Consider the following 13,859-nt stretch of genomic DNA (forward strand, 5'->3'; position numbering starts at 1 on the left):
CCGCCCCTTCCAATTGAGCCTCCTCCCTTCCCCCACCCCCTTGCTCAGGACCACAGCCACCCTGCATACCAATAAGTTCCTTAAGTTACTTTCACCCCTGGCTGATTTAGACATTGGCCACCCAAGAGTGGGGGAACAGAAAGGTGGCTTAGACTTTACACTCAGCGCAGTTGAGGATTAAGCTCTTTGCCTCAAGCTTGAGCTTTTCACTCGCCTTATCAAGTTGAAACCTCAAGTCACCAGGCCCAAAGACCACTGAAAAGCACAACCCATTCAAGCGTGTGTAGGATTCCAGGAACAGTTAAGCCAGCTACTAATTTATAAGGCTAACCAATGGTCTGAGAAAAACATCACACACGATGAGTTCCTGCATTCACTCAGCACATATCAATATCTATATCTATACCTATATGTACTACACCTACAGAAATCCAAAATCTTAATTGTAATGCTCTTTATTCTATTATATTCTATATTATTTATATGGTATGCTATTTTGGCATAGTTACATTCCAAGCAATTCAAAATACGTCAGGATCCTCCCTCCAATGTACATTGGGTTAGTTTGCTTACAGCCCAGAAAGGATCTTGCCTTGTATTAAGTATGCATCCATATTGAATCTGCAATGAGATTTCCAGACTTGTTCAAAGAACAGTTTACTTGACCATAATATTAATAACTAAAATTTTATGGAGAGCTTTCCATCCAGAGGTCCCAAATCTTTCAAAAAACTTTACAAACTATAAATAGATCACTTCACCCATCTTTAAATAAACAGCCACCTCTGAGATGGAAGGAAGCAGCTTTTAAACGATGCACAGCAACACTATCCAAAAACTTAGAAAGTGAGGAATACTTTATCCAACCGCAAATACAGGAGAAAGTTAAGTACTGTGCCACTGTGACAATAATTATTACATATATATTTATTATTATTTTTTTGTATTACACCAGTGCCTAGAAGCTGCAAACAAGACCAAAACCTCATTGTCCTAGGCATGGTACAAACACATAGTAAGAGACAGTCCATACCTTGAAGAACGTACGAACTAAGTAGACCATGCAGACACAGCTGGGAGAAAGGAAGTATTATCAGCATCATTTTACAGACAAGGTACTGTGGCACAGAGAGACTAAGGGCATGTCTATCTGAACACTTACTCTGCAGCAAGCTGGGTTGTAAATCTACCCTGCCCTAGCCTGCTGCACACTAACACAAACTGCCTAGGTAATTCGTGGAAGCTCCTTCAAAAAGAGGCTGGATAGCCATCTGTCTTGAGTGGTTTAGATACAACAAACCCTGCATCTTGGACAGGGTTAAACTAGATGACCCTTGCGGTCCCTTCTACCCCAATGGTTCTATGATTCTAACTGTCCGTGTGGACCCTGCTTCCAAGCACTAAGGGTTCCATGACACGCTTCAATGTATTCCTGTTTCAAAGCAGGGCAGATCAGAGCGAACAATGGAAGGTTCAGTGTGAGGCAGCAGGGTCCCAAATGGACACCTAGCGTGTGGCACACCAGTGCCAGGCAGACTTACACCCCAACTTGCTGCAAACTAGGTATTCATATAGACAAACCCTGTGTGACTTGCCCAAAGTCACTTAGGAAGTCCCAGCAGAACTAGGAGTTGACCTCAGATCTTCTGAATTCCAGTCCAGTGCCTTAACCACAGCCATACAGCACCTTCCATCCAGAAAGGGATCTCAAGGCATTTATAAACATTACTGAATTTAAATTCAACCTCATAACAGACATGAGATAAGTAAATACCTTGATTCCCATTTTATTATGGTTATCCGCATTGTGTTAAACTGTGCAAGTATATAAACAAACATATAATCCTGGCCCAAAGTGCTTAATATACCAGTGAGAGCCCGTGCGACTCTTCCACAGTGACACAGTTAACCCATGGCCAATCCTAGAATAGAAAACCAGACCTCCCTTGCTTCAACCACAAAACCATTCCACCTCCAATCTAGGCAGATGGGAAGTCACCTTCATGAGTTACCTGACAGTAAAGTTTAAGAATAAGCTAAAGATGGAACCATGTTTTGACTCACCTTGGATGTACCCGTGTCAAGGCATATGACTGCACAAGCATTTCTTTAATAGAAGCAGCACTTTCCCCTCCCTACACAGACAGATTTGCTCCTGAAGCAAAATAACCTTAGGGATGCAACCCTTTATCAGTACAGTTTTCCAGGATAACTCTGAAATTTAAATTCCTGTATCTGGCACCTTGACACAAGAGATCAAGGTGGCTGGTGCACTCATGAGCTCAGATACTGTACCTTTGCACATTGTTTTATTTTAGAGATCTCAATGCCTAGAGAAAAGAGATGTCCATTTCTCTGGCTGGACCTCATATGTTATAATCTTTTATTCAAAATACTAAGGCATTTCTACTGGGCGCATTAACATGTAAAAGGAGGTTCTCTTACTTTCTGAAAGAGGGATACGTGCTATAAACTTATTTTGAACGATGAAGGTTATTTTGTCTTAACAAGAACTGAGTTTTGGAGATTGCTCCAGATGCAATATCTTGTTTTATTAATGTTCAGACACAATAGTGATGTCTCAGCTTAATCAAGAACTTTTTTTTAATGCTTTTGTCATTTGGCTCTGATATTTGCTCCTTCATTACAGAAACATAATTAAGACCAAGACCTCTGTTTGGATATGGACTAGCTAAGTATGGACATGTTTTCAAGCCAGGGAAGAGTAGCTAGCTGATATGACTCTTTCCCATTGTCTGGTTTTGTTGTTCTACTATTTCTAAGCATTGAGTCAATTACTATTGAAAACAGTTTTGTCTGGTTGCATGAGTTTAATTATTATTTACCAGGCTCTAAAAGAAAAGGACATTATATTGATCGATCAAAATCTGATAGATCTACCTCTATCTGATTGATAGATAAGATAGATCTTCTTTCCAAGAAGATATATTCTGCCCTCACAGGAGGATAGACTCCTCTAATAGTTTTCATCAAATCCTATGACCAGTAGGAAGATTGGTTACTGGGAGATAATTACACCTGTGTCATGCCATAATCAGCACTTTATGAAATGCTACCCCTGCAAATTGTACAGAAATCATATACTGTACTATGGTCTTGCAAATCTCTAATCAAACCCTATTTTAAATTGAGACAATAACTGCTCAGTTTAAGTGGGTTATTTAGCATGTTTACAGTGAATCACCCCACACCTTAAACTAAACTTTTATTTTGCCAGTGCCTAATGTGTTGATTTAAGTCTAATTAAAAAGGAAGAAATTTCTCAGTTGACTCAATTAGCATCCTCTTGCACAGCCTCATAAAGTCAGGTCATCCAGGCAGATTACAGAAAGGCAAAGTAAAGGATGCAGAATTTAAGCATGGCAAGTTATTAAACTTCTCACTTGTCATGTTACTATGATTCAGGATTAGCTCTAGATTTATGCCCATGCTTGCACCTACAAATTCTACGTTACTTAACCAGAGTCAAAACATATGATGATGAGACTATGGAAAGAAAGGACGTTTGACGCCTACTGTCACATGTACTTAGAACGAAGGCAGGCATACACTTCTAAAGAATATTAAGGTTAGAAATGGTTTGAACCAGAACTGTAGATCCAAAGTTCAGTAAAGTCTAGCTCCAAACGTCCCAGCTCAGACCTGTGTCTATAATGGCCTCAGATTGACACACCAAATTGGGCTCTAAGATGGATGGATGGATGGATGGATGGATAACTGGTATATAAGTGCCAAGTATCATAATTACCATTCGTATACACACCTCTTAATCTTCGGGCTGTAAGGATCTGGCTTTGAACTCAAGCCCATCTCTAATTAAGAGAGACGCTCTTCTCTCCCGCCTCCCCCGCCCTCCCGAATATTATTTTGTGTTCTTTTGCTATAATTGTAAAAAAGAGACACCAGGAGAGCCTAGTGCTGTGGACTGGCAAATTTAGGAATGGACCAGACCCTCAGGTCCATGCTGGTGAAACCTAACTGAGTTACGGATGTACAGTCCACCTCTAGCAAAAAGGCATTAATACATCACGTGAAGTGACACGTGTCACTAGCCTGCTGCCCAGTATAACTGGGAAGCAATGTAAAGAAGAGGAAAGGTAAATCTGCACAGTGAAAGAAATCAGGAAGGGCTCAGGAAAGAATACAAAACTCAAGACGAGAGACCTGGTGCAGAAATAAAATTTACTTGGTTCATAACATAATAATTTTATCTGTAAATTGAAAAACTCTTTAAATGTTTGAGTAAATATAATTATCCTCATTTTATGGATGGGAAAATGAAGATACAGAGCCCTTAAAAGGCTTGCCAAGGCTAGTCATCAACAGAGATGGGGATGGAGCGCCACTGACATCAATGGCAAAACTCCCACTTACTTCAACAGGGTGAGGATTTCACCCCAGATTCTTGACCCTGTGCTGCACCACACTACTTCTCAACAATTTAGGATGAGGCCATTTAACCCAAAGCAGAAAAAAGTATGCAATCCGTGAGACTCACACAGCACAGCCAGGAGAGAAGGAACGGGAGATGGCTGAAACAGAGAAATAGAAGATTTGACACAGAAGTTGAATAGGAAGCCAGCAAAACAAGCAAATACATCAAATTAAGAAAGATAAACAAAACTGAGAACAAACCCAGGTAGTTTAAAAACAAAACAGTCAAAGGCATCATTAGAAATAGTTTTCCTTTAAAGCAAAAAGCAAAAAGAAAAAAGCTGTAAATTTTTTTTCCAGTGTCTCCACATTGACAATTTCATAACTTAATTTATATTTTTTCTTTTCTGCTTGTGGTTGGAAAAGTTCAGAATAAAATGGCAGGTATGCCAAGCCAAGCCAAACCTGGACATCAGTTACAAATTGACACACAGCAGACTACTGGAATCAAAGCCAAAGCCCACGATTTCCCCATCTCTCTGAACTCATACCTCAGTATCAGCTACCTCTGCCTGCAGATGCACTGCTATCAACTGTCACCTCCAAGGACTTATTCCCCTTTGGATAAAGCATTCTGTACTTATGTTGGCTTGATACATCTAAATCACATCTTATTTGCACTGTGGGGGGGGAGCGGAGGGGTGGCCATTGGCACTAGCCTGATTACACTATTGCAAATATCAAGCATAAATATACTACTCTGGTATAAACTGTGACTTGTAGTGGTGCAACTTCCTGCAGGTGATATGCACTGGTGCAAGCCGTGGCTTAAAATTATGTATCACATCTACACTAGGGGTTTGCAGCACGTTACCTACAATAGTGCAACCCTACCCCCAACCCAATACAAACAACCAAAAACAATGTAGACAAGATGGCAGTGGTCTTCCCCTACCCTCCCTCTCCATAATATTTATTTTTATATTCACTCCAGCACCCCATATTCACTCCAGCACCCCAGTTCTACTGCAGCCTTGGACACAAATGTATTTAAAGCCTTCAAGTGTAGATTGAGAGCTCTCTAGGGCTGAGAGTATCCTTCTTACTTCTTTGTACAGTGCCTAGTACAAAAGTGCTCTTGCAATACAAATAACAAAACAAGGTCTATAAAAGGACTCAATCTAAACTGAACTGGATTGACAATAATTTGTTAATTTGCATCACAAAGCAATACACCTGTCAATGCTTCTCAAAGGAGATTAGCATCAAATCAACTTTGCTGTCTCTAAAGCATAAATGAAAACATCAGTTTTGGATGTTGCACCTGCTAGCTATAAACACAGAGGCAACAAGAATATCATTGCATGGGAGCAGTAGCTGGCTCCATTCCTCAGCTCGTGTTGTAATTACACTGAGCTTCAGTCCTGACCTGTATCCACTCCCATTGTGCTAGGTGTAATATCTACACATAGTAGGAGAGAGTCCCTGCTTAAAGTCTAAATAGACAAAGGGATGCAACACATTAGAAGGAAACTGGGAAATGAGGCATAGAGAGGTGAAATGACTTGTCCAAAGTCACATATATATTTAACCCAGGTCTCCTGAGTCCTAGTCAGTGCCTTAACCACAAATCCTCCTCTGAAGGCTGATCCATCCTAAGTGAAATCAGTCAGTGAGCAGCAGCAGCAGCTCCACAAAGACATATCACATGAGGAGTGACTTGACATGTACTCATACACTGCTATCTCCAGTCCTGCTAGCATCACTCTTCGCCTAGCACAGGGGTGGGCAAACTACGGCCCGCAGGCCACATCTGGCCCAGCAGCCATTTTAATCCAGCCCTTGAGCTCCCGTTGGGGAGCAGGGTCTGGTGCTTGCCCCGCTCTGGCACTCCAGCCAAGGAGCAGGTCAGGGACCGTTGTGCGCGGCTCCCGGAAGCAACACCATGTCCCCCCTCTGGCTCTTATGCATGGGGCAGCCAGGGGGCTCTGCTCCACACGCTGCCTGCACCCCAACCGCCACCCCAGCAGCTCCCATTGGTCGTGAATCATGGCCAATGGGAGCTTCAGGGGCGGTGCCTGCAGACAGGGCAGTGAGCAGCAGAGCGGCCTGGCTGCGCCTCCATGTAGGAGCTAGATGGGGGACATGCCGCTGCTTCCGGAAGCCACTTGAGGTAAGCACTGCCTGGAGTCTGCACCCCTGAGCCACCCCTCACACCCCAAACCCCTGACCCAGCCCTTATCCCTCTCCTGCCCTCCAAACCCCTCGGTCCCAGCCTGGAACACCCTCCTACAGCCCAACCCCTTATCCCCAGCCCCACCCTAGAGCCTGCACCCCCAGCCGGAGCCCTCACCCTCCCCAGCCCAGAGCCCCCTCCCACACCCTAAACTCCCCATTTCTGGCCCCACCCCAGAGCCCACACCCCCAGCCAGAGCCCTCACCCCTTCCCACACCCCATTTTCGTGAGCATTCATGGTCCACCATACAATTTCCGTACCCATATGTGGCCCTCAGGCCAAAAGGTTTGCCCACCCCTTGCCTAGCACATATTCTTCTGCTCTCCTAGTGTTGGAAATCTGACACTTAATTCCAAAACCAAATCAACCTTTTCCAAAGTTTCTAGGACAAAATGTTAAGACATACAAAATTATCCACAGAAATGTTTAGTTTAAATTTCACAGTCTGCAGTGGACTTACCGATCCAAAGTATCCTGAGGCACTTTACTCCCTCCAGCTCTGTTAGTGGCACTAGCATTCTTGTTGGCTGTCATGGTCATTTCTGCTCTCTCTGGATTTGGATACCTGCAAGAAACCAAGTCAAGCAAATTAAGCTTAAATAGGGCTGAACTGGCAATTAAGCTTTCCAAAGTGCTAGAGATAATATCCCCAAAATACCATGTCAGCAAGGGGCAAAACCCAGAGCGTCTTCTCGTTTTGCAAAATCTGGTCCACCAGATAATGATTTTGCAAAACCAAAACCCCTGACCAATTGTGGTTCAGATCTGAATCCCATTTTTTCAGACCCAAAGTTGAAGTGATATGTGTGGGGGGGTTGGATATATGGCGCTGATTTTGGCGCATCCCTATTAGTACGAAGATGGGTCTTGGTTTTGCAAAATTTCACTAAGTGGCTTTGGCTCTCTGTCCAACAGTGCTTGCACAGAAGTCAGTAGTTGCAGTGAGTGACACTGGAAAATGATAACGCTGAAATTAAAGTTCTGGCTACTTTAAAAAAATCTAAGAAACTTAACACAGTGTGTCCACACTACACCTTTTTTGAACACAGCCATCAGCACATTATGGAATCATGCTCAAACCTGTTGGTTATTGAAGAGTAACTGAATCCACGGATGGTTCTGACTAGCTCCCCGGCAGCCATGAGATTATTTAAGTAAAGAGGCCTTGAGATACTAAAATAGGCAATAAAACTGATTCTGCCTTCCTGCTCTGCCGAAAGGTGGTAATAACTCCTAATTATTTCCTAGCAGTACTGCGGGATGGATCTGGGAACAAACCAAAAGCCATAAATAAAATTTTAATCCAATGAAAAACATACATATCCAATTATTATTTCTAGAATTTCCAATCTAAACAAAATCTAACATTCCTGAGTTTACTGATTCCTTATGGATGGCCTGATGTAAAAGTGCATCCAAATGCGGTTAAAAATAGACAAATTTTGTTTGTTCTGTTTTATACCCAGGAGGCACAAAGAATAACCAGAATCCTGTAGGAATGACAATGTGGAGATGACAGGAGAAGACCTTGCTGATGTAGCCCCATGAGACACATACAAACAAGAAATATATCTATCAGCTTGCTTCTCAACTGCAAAGGGGCTTAGATGTGTAAAGCAGGAATTGCTGAGCAAAAAACACATTCTGGAAAAAATTCAGTGGTAAACAGGGGAGAGATGGTGAGTGGTAATTCTGTGTTCGGCAAGTCCCACAAGTATGTAAGAAAGGAATGCCAGAGAAACACTGAATTGTTCAGTCACGCTCCCAAGAGCCAAAGAGGGGACTGCACAAACTGAGTTGACTTTTGCAACATCTCCACATACTGGCAAACAAACAACCCATTACTGAGGGATTGATTCTGCCCGCATACCACTGATGGCAGTGAGAATTTTGTGCAGAGCTCAAGAGCAGAATATAGCCACAAAGTCTTCGGGCCAGATTCTAATCCCAGATGTGTGACTAGTGCACTCCTCTATCACACACCTCTTCAGACTAGACCCCCTGGCCTGCATCATAGTCCCACTCCACTGGTATAGAGCAGTGCTCTGCTTACAGCTGCTTTAGTGGCATTCCTTAGCTGTTATAAAAATGTTTTGCCAAAACCCTACCTTTATATACCACACAGCATCCCACATGAGGGAAACAAGACAAAACTCAGGTACCATAAACACGAAGTGGGTCCTTGATTTAGGATGCTGGTGCACTCCCAGACACTAGTTCTCAATGGCTTTTGAGCTCTCAGTAGCCTGGAGCTTGTGTTGCTGAGTTGCCACCCAGGGGCTGCTTAAGCCCTGACCAGAACTGCGGACTGCGGAGCCTATAAATAGCATAGTTAATGCAAAAATAAAAAGCATTGCAAGAAGCGCTGTTTACCTAAACCCATCATAAATCAAGACTGCTTGAAAAGCGATGCTGACAGATGAGCTGGGTATTGACAACACATAAAGCCTTGTACAAACAGACTCAGCTCTGCGAAGAGGACCTTCTCTAAATTGTTTTATTCCACTGCAAATAAGGTCACAGAAAATTCCTGTGGAACGCAGCTCAAACTGTAGAATCACTTATACAAACTACCGATTCCAGAGTTTTCTGAGTGTCTTGTGTGTATCAGCTTTCTCAGATCAGATGAAAGTTTTTTCCAGTCACTGATATTTTTTCTGCACTAAAGTTCCCCAAATTCCGCTAAGGTCTCATTGTTATTATACATTCCAGATAGCAGAGCTGCAATGAACTGCCCGCTACAATTGGGAAAGGACTTCTTTGGGAAAAAAAAAAAAACCCACTCTGAAGCTAGCCAGGCTTTCTAGGATTGCAAACTCCACAATGAACCAATAGCTTCGTAGTACTTTCCACTCACCAGTGCTTTTACTGGGGAAGACTGTTTGAATCACTAATACAAGGTGCTGAAAATAAATGAAATAAATACAGCATAATGTCAAACGATGACCTTTACTACACATGTGCTATATCCGTTTTAGAAGACTTACTTTTCTGTTAGGAACCAAGATGGACTAATTTGATTAAAAAACCTGGGACACAAATCTGTTTTAGAGGTGCTGTAGAGTAGCGTAAAACTTAGGAAAGATACACACACGCACACACCCCTAAAAAAAAGTATTTTCTGTTTGGAGCATTTTTGCAGCACTACGAAACTTGAAATAATTGTTTTCACATCAAATATGTGATAACTTAAACCCTGTATTTCAAAGCTACCATGAGCTCTCTGAACTGACCAACTGTTATTTAGAACTGGCTCTTTTTCAGTAGAAAAGGAAACAGTTTTTGAGAAATTCATAAAACATGGCAAATTTGGGGGCAAAATCTTGAGTTCAAAATGCATTGCAAGATTTCCAGGGTTATAGACAGAGGAAGGAGGAAAAGAGAGGCAAAGTGACTTACTCAAGGACACACAGGAAGTCTCCAGGCCAGCATCCTAACCACTGGACCTTCTTCCTTATCTGAATCAGACGAGGGGGCCAAGTGTCCTGTCGCCAACAGTGCCCAGTACCAGCTGCTTCAAAGGTTCCTGCAACAGGTAGTTGTGGTATAACTTGCCTGCTAGGGAAAGGATCCTCCTAACCCCCAAGAGTTTGAGGTTTGCTTACGTCCAGAAGCATGAGGGGTTTACTGTTTATTTCTTATATTTACTGTTCAATACTCTGTTTGTACAGTGCCTAGCAAAATGGAGCCCTGTTCTTGATTGGCCCCTAGAAACTACTGTAATAAAGGTCAAGATGCAAATAAATAAATTCTATTACAACTTTAGTGAGAGCCACCCACTCACATCTGAGGGTAGAATTTGCCCCTAACCCATGCAATATATAATTAACATTGGGAAAATCCTGTAAGGTTAAAAGCAAATAAGGCAATAGCAGTGCTACAGGAATAATAATATCACAGAGAAGTGACTTGTAATCTTCAATTGTTAGATAGTGCGAGATATGATACGACTCTCCCTTATCATTTGTCTTTACTCTTAATATTTGTTCCGTATCAAAATTTTGGGGTGGTTATGTTTGGTACCATCTCAGTCTATAAAGTGAACCCAAATACCATAGTCACAGATGCATAATACAAATCAATCAATAGTACTATTACCACTAATGGCATCACATTGGGGTGTCTGGGAGACCAGCTGGTGACATTTAGTTACGTAGGAATTTTCATTGATCTTAAATCAAAATATAGATGAAACAAATAAGTTTTATAGATCAGATAGAAAGCTACATAAAAGAATCAAATATAAATGTATTGCTGTTTTATTTCAGGGAGTTTAAAGGAATGTGACAGCGCTGTAACTTTCTGAGAGATACTATATAGTGATAACCACATCCCCTGGGATTCTATGACAATACTCTTTATCACAATATTCATAAACTACTTACACCAGTGGTGGGCCAGCATGGCCCTGCAGCCCGTGGCTTCCCGCAGCTCCCATTGGCTGGGAACGGCAAACTGCGGCCACTGGGAGCTGCAGAGGGCTGTGCCTGCAGATAGTCAACATCATCAAAATGTCTTGTGGCCTGCAATCAGATTATCCTGATGGGCCACATGAGGCTCGTGGGCCGCAGGCTGCTCACCAATGACTTACACAGAAACAAAACATTTCCAGCATTATCACACATTGCAAAATACAGATCCAAAATCACCATGGATGGACAGCATCAAATGGGTTCTGCAATGCCTTGCTTTGCTCTCTCTCTCTCTCTCTCTCTCTCTCTCAAAAAAAAAGAGTTATAGAATTGTTTTTATTTATATATTTAAAGTCAGATTCTGGTACCCTTACTCACACTGAATAACCCCTTACTCCACAAGTAGTCCTACCAATTTTAATGGAATTACTCAGAATAAAGTATTACTGACAGAGTAAGGATGACAAAATTTTGCCCTTATTCATTATTAAATCCTTTTTATTTACTTCTTCCACAAATAATCTGGCAAGATTGTTAAGCTTTTGAGAGCTTAACTTCTGTACCCAGAAAGATAATGCAGCAAATAATTAAGCAATCAATTTGTAGACACCTAGAAGATAATACGGTGATAATTAACAGTCAGTATGGATTTGTCAATAACAAATTATGTCAAACCAACCTAATAGCTTTCTTTGACAGGGTAACAAGCCTTGGGGGTGGGGGGAAGCTGTAGATGTGGTATATCTTGACTTTAGTAAAGCTTTTGGTAATGTCTCGCATGACCTCTCATAAACAAACTAGGGAAATACAACCAATATGGAGCTACTATAAGGTGAGCGCACAACTGGTTTGAAAACCGTTTCTAGAGAGTTGTTATCAACGGTTCAAAGTCAAACTGGAAGGGCATATTGAGTGGGGTCCCGCAGGGATCAATTCTGGGTCTGGTTCTGTTCAATATCTTCATCAATGATTTAGATAGTGGCATAGACAGTACATTTATAAAGTTTCCGGAGGACACCAAGCTGGGAGGGGTTGCAAGTGCTTTGGAGGATAGGATTAAAATTCAAAATGATCTGGATAAACTGGATAAATGGTCTCTCATAACTTTGGAGACCTTTGTTAAACTCTTGTTTTCAAAGGCTGCGGTCTTGAGTGTGATCTTCCCAGTTGTCCACATCCATGTCCATTTCTTTGAGGTCTCACTTGCACACCTCCTTGAAACACAATTTTGGGCGTCCTTTGGGTCTTTTTCCAGATGCCAATTAACATAGAGAATGTCCTTTGAGATGCGCCTATGACTAGTTCGACACACATACCCAGGCCAGTGGAGGCATCTCTGTTTGAGGAGTGTTTGCATGCTGGGTGTGCTGGCCTGCTTGACCACCTCAGGGTTGGTGACTCTGTCCCTCCAGGAGATGCCAAAGATTCAACAAAGGCACCGCATATAAAAGCTGTTAAGCCTCTTTTCCTAATGAGAGTATAAGGTCCATGTCTTGCTCCCATACAAAAGTGTGCTGATAACACATGCACGATACACACAGATCTTTGTGTGGTCTGTCAGTTTGTTGTTTTGCCATACCCTCTTGCTCAGTCTAGACATTGTGGCGGCTTTTCCAATGTGGATGCCGAGTTCTGTTTCATGTGAAAGGTTAAGTGTGATAGTGGACCCCAGGGACTCGTTCACCACTTCAAGTTCATAGTTGTTGATCTTGATGGAGGTGCTTCCTCAACTCCTTAGCACATTATCTTTGGGGTTTTTTTTCAGCTTATGGGAAGCCCAAAGTCTTGACATGCTTTGGAAAAAATGTCCATAAGGGTTGTCACTGTTGCATCGTCAGCAAAGAAGAGGTATTGGATAAGGGCCTCCCGGGTTTTGGTTTTAGATCTTGGTTTAGGTAGGACATTAAGAAAAATGGTCAGGGTTATTAAGTACGAGAATAAATTGCCTAGGGAGGTTGTTGAATCTCTGTCATTGGAGATTTTTAAGAGCAGGGTAGACAAACACCTGTCTGGGATGGTCTAGAGCAGTGGTTCTCAAAGCCAATCCACTGCTTGTTCAGGGAAAGCCCCTAGCAGGCCAGACATGTTTGTTTACCTGCCACATCCGCAGGTTCAGCTGATTGCAGCTCCCACTGGCCGCGGTTCGCAGCTCCAGGCCAATGGGGGCTGTGGGAAGCAGCATGGGCCAAGGGACATGCTGGCCGCCCCTCCCGCAGCCCCCATGGTCTGGAGCACCGAACTGCAGCCAGTGGGAGCTGCGATCGGCCGAACCTGCGGACACGGAGGTAAACAAACCAGCCTGCCCCGCTAGGGGCTTTCCCTGAACAAGCAGCAGACCGACTTTGAGAACCACTGGTCTAGATAATACTTAGTCCTGCCATGAGTGCAGGGGACTGGACTAGATGGTCTGTGTGATAGCTGGCTGAGGTAAAAACTAGGCTTCCCTTATGACATTAATGCCTCTGCATCTCCTGATGTGTCCTATGGATTTGGAATCACCATTATCCGTTAACTTGAACACAAGTCCTTTCCCAGCTAACTTCTGCTCTCATTTATACCAATAACTGCAGTTTCACTGATTCATAGGGCCAGATCCTCAGCTGGTGTAAATACATGTAGCTTTGCTAAAGTTAATGGAGCCATGTCAATTTACACCAGCTGAGAATGAGGGACAGAGGTATTAAGGCTGGGGGGCGGAGGGGGCGAGGAGGGGGGTTCACAAAATCATCAAATCTGATCTGCATAAAACAGGCCACAGAATTTACTCAGCAGGTCCTGCACTCCATGACCCTATTCTTTCCTATTGTGTAAAAGG

The 13,859-nt window shown here is 42.7% G+C and overlaps 1 protein-coding gene across 19 annotated transcripts in view; it reads right to left on the minus strand.

Annotated features, from left to right (window-relative positions):
- Positions 1-13,859, minus strand: part of DENND2B (DENN domain containing 2B) — a 304,550-nt gene that overhangs the window by 157,164 nt on the left and 133,527 nt on the right. For 13 of the 19 annotated variants that reach the window (XM_043515662.1, XM_043515653.1, XM_043515656.1 and 10 more), the window contains one exon: positions 7,093-7,197. In XM_043515662.1, the coding sequence (XP_043371597.1) occupies positions 7,093-7,172 (80 nt within the window). In that variant the 5' untranslated portion in view covers positions 7,173-7,197. Of the gene's footprint in view, positions 1-4,395; positions 4,554-7,092; positions 7,198-9,489; positions 9,536-10,031; positions 10,159-13,859 lie in introns of those variants that run through there. The other 6 variants (XM_043515659.1, XM_043515665.1, XM_043515669.1 and 3 more) reach the window with 3 other exon arrangements.

The sequence above is a fragment of the Dermochelys coriacea genome, chromosome 6 (assembly GCF_009764565.3).
Source record: "Dermochelys coriacea isolate rDerCor1 chromosome 6, rDerCor1.pri.v4, whole genome shotgun sequence".
NCBI classification, from domain to species: Eukaryota; Metazoa; Chordata; order Testudines; family Dermochelyidae; genus Dermochelys; species Dermochelys coriacea.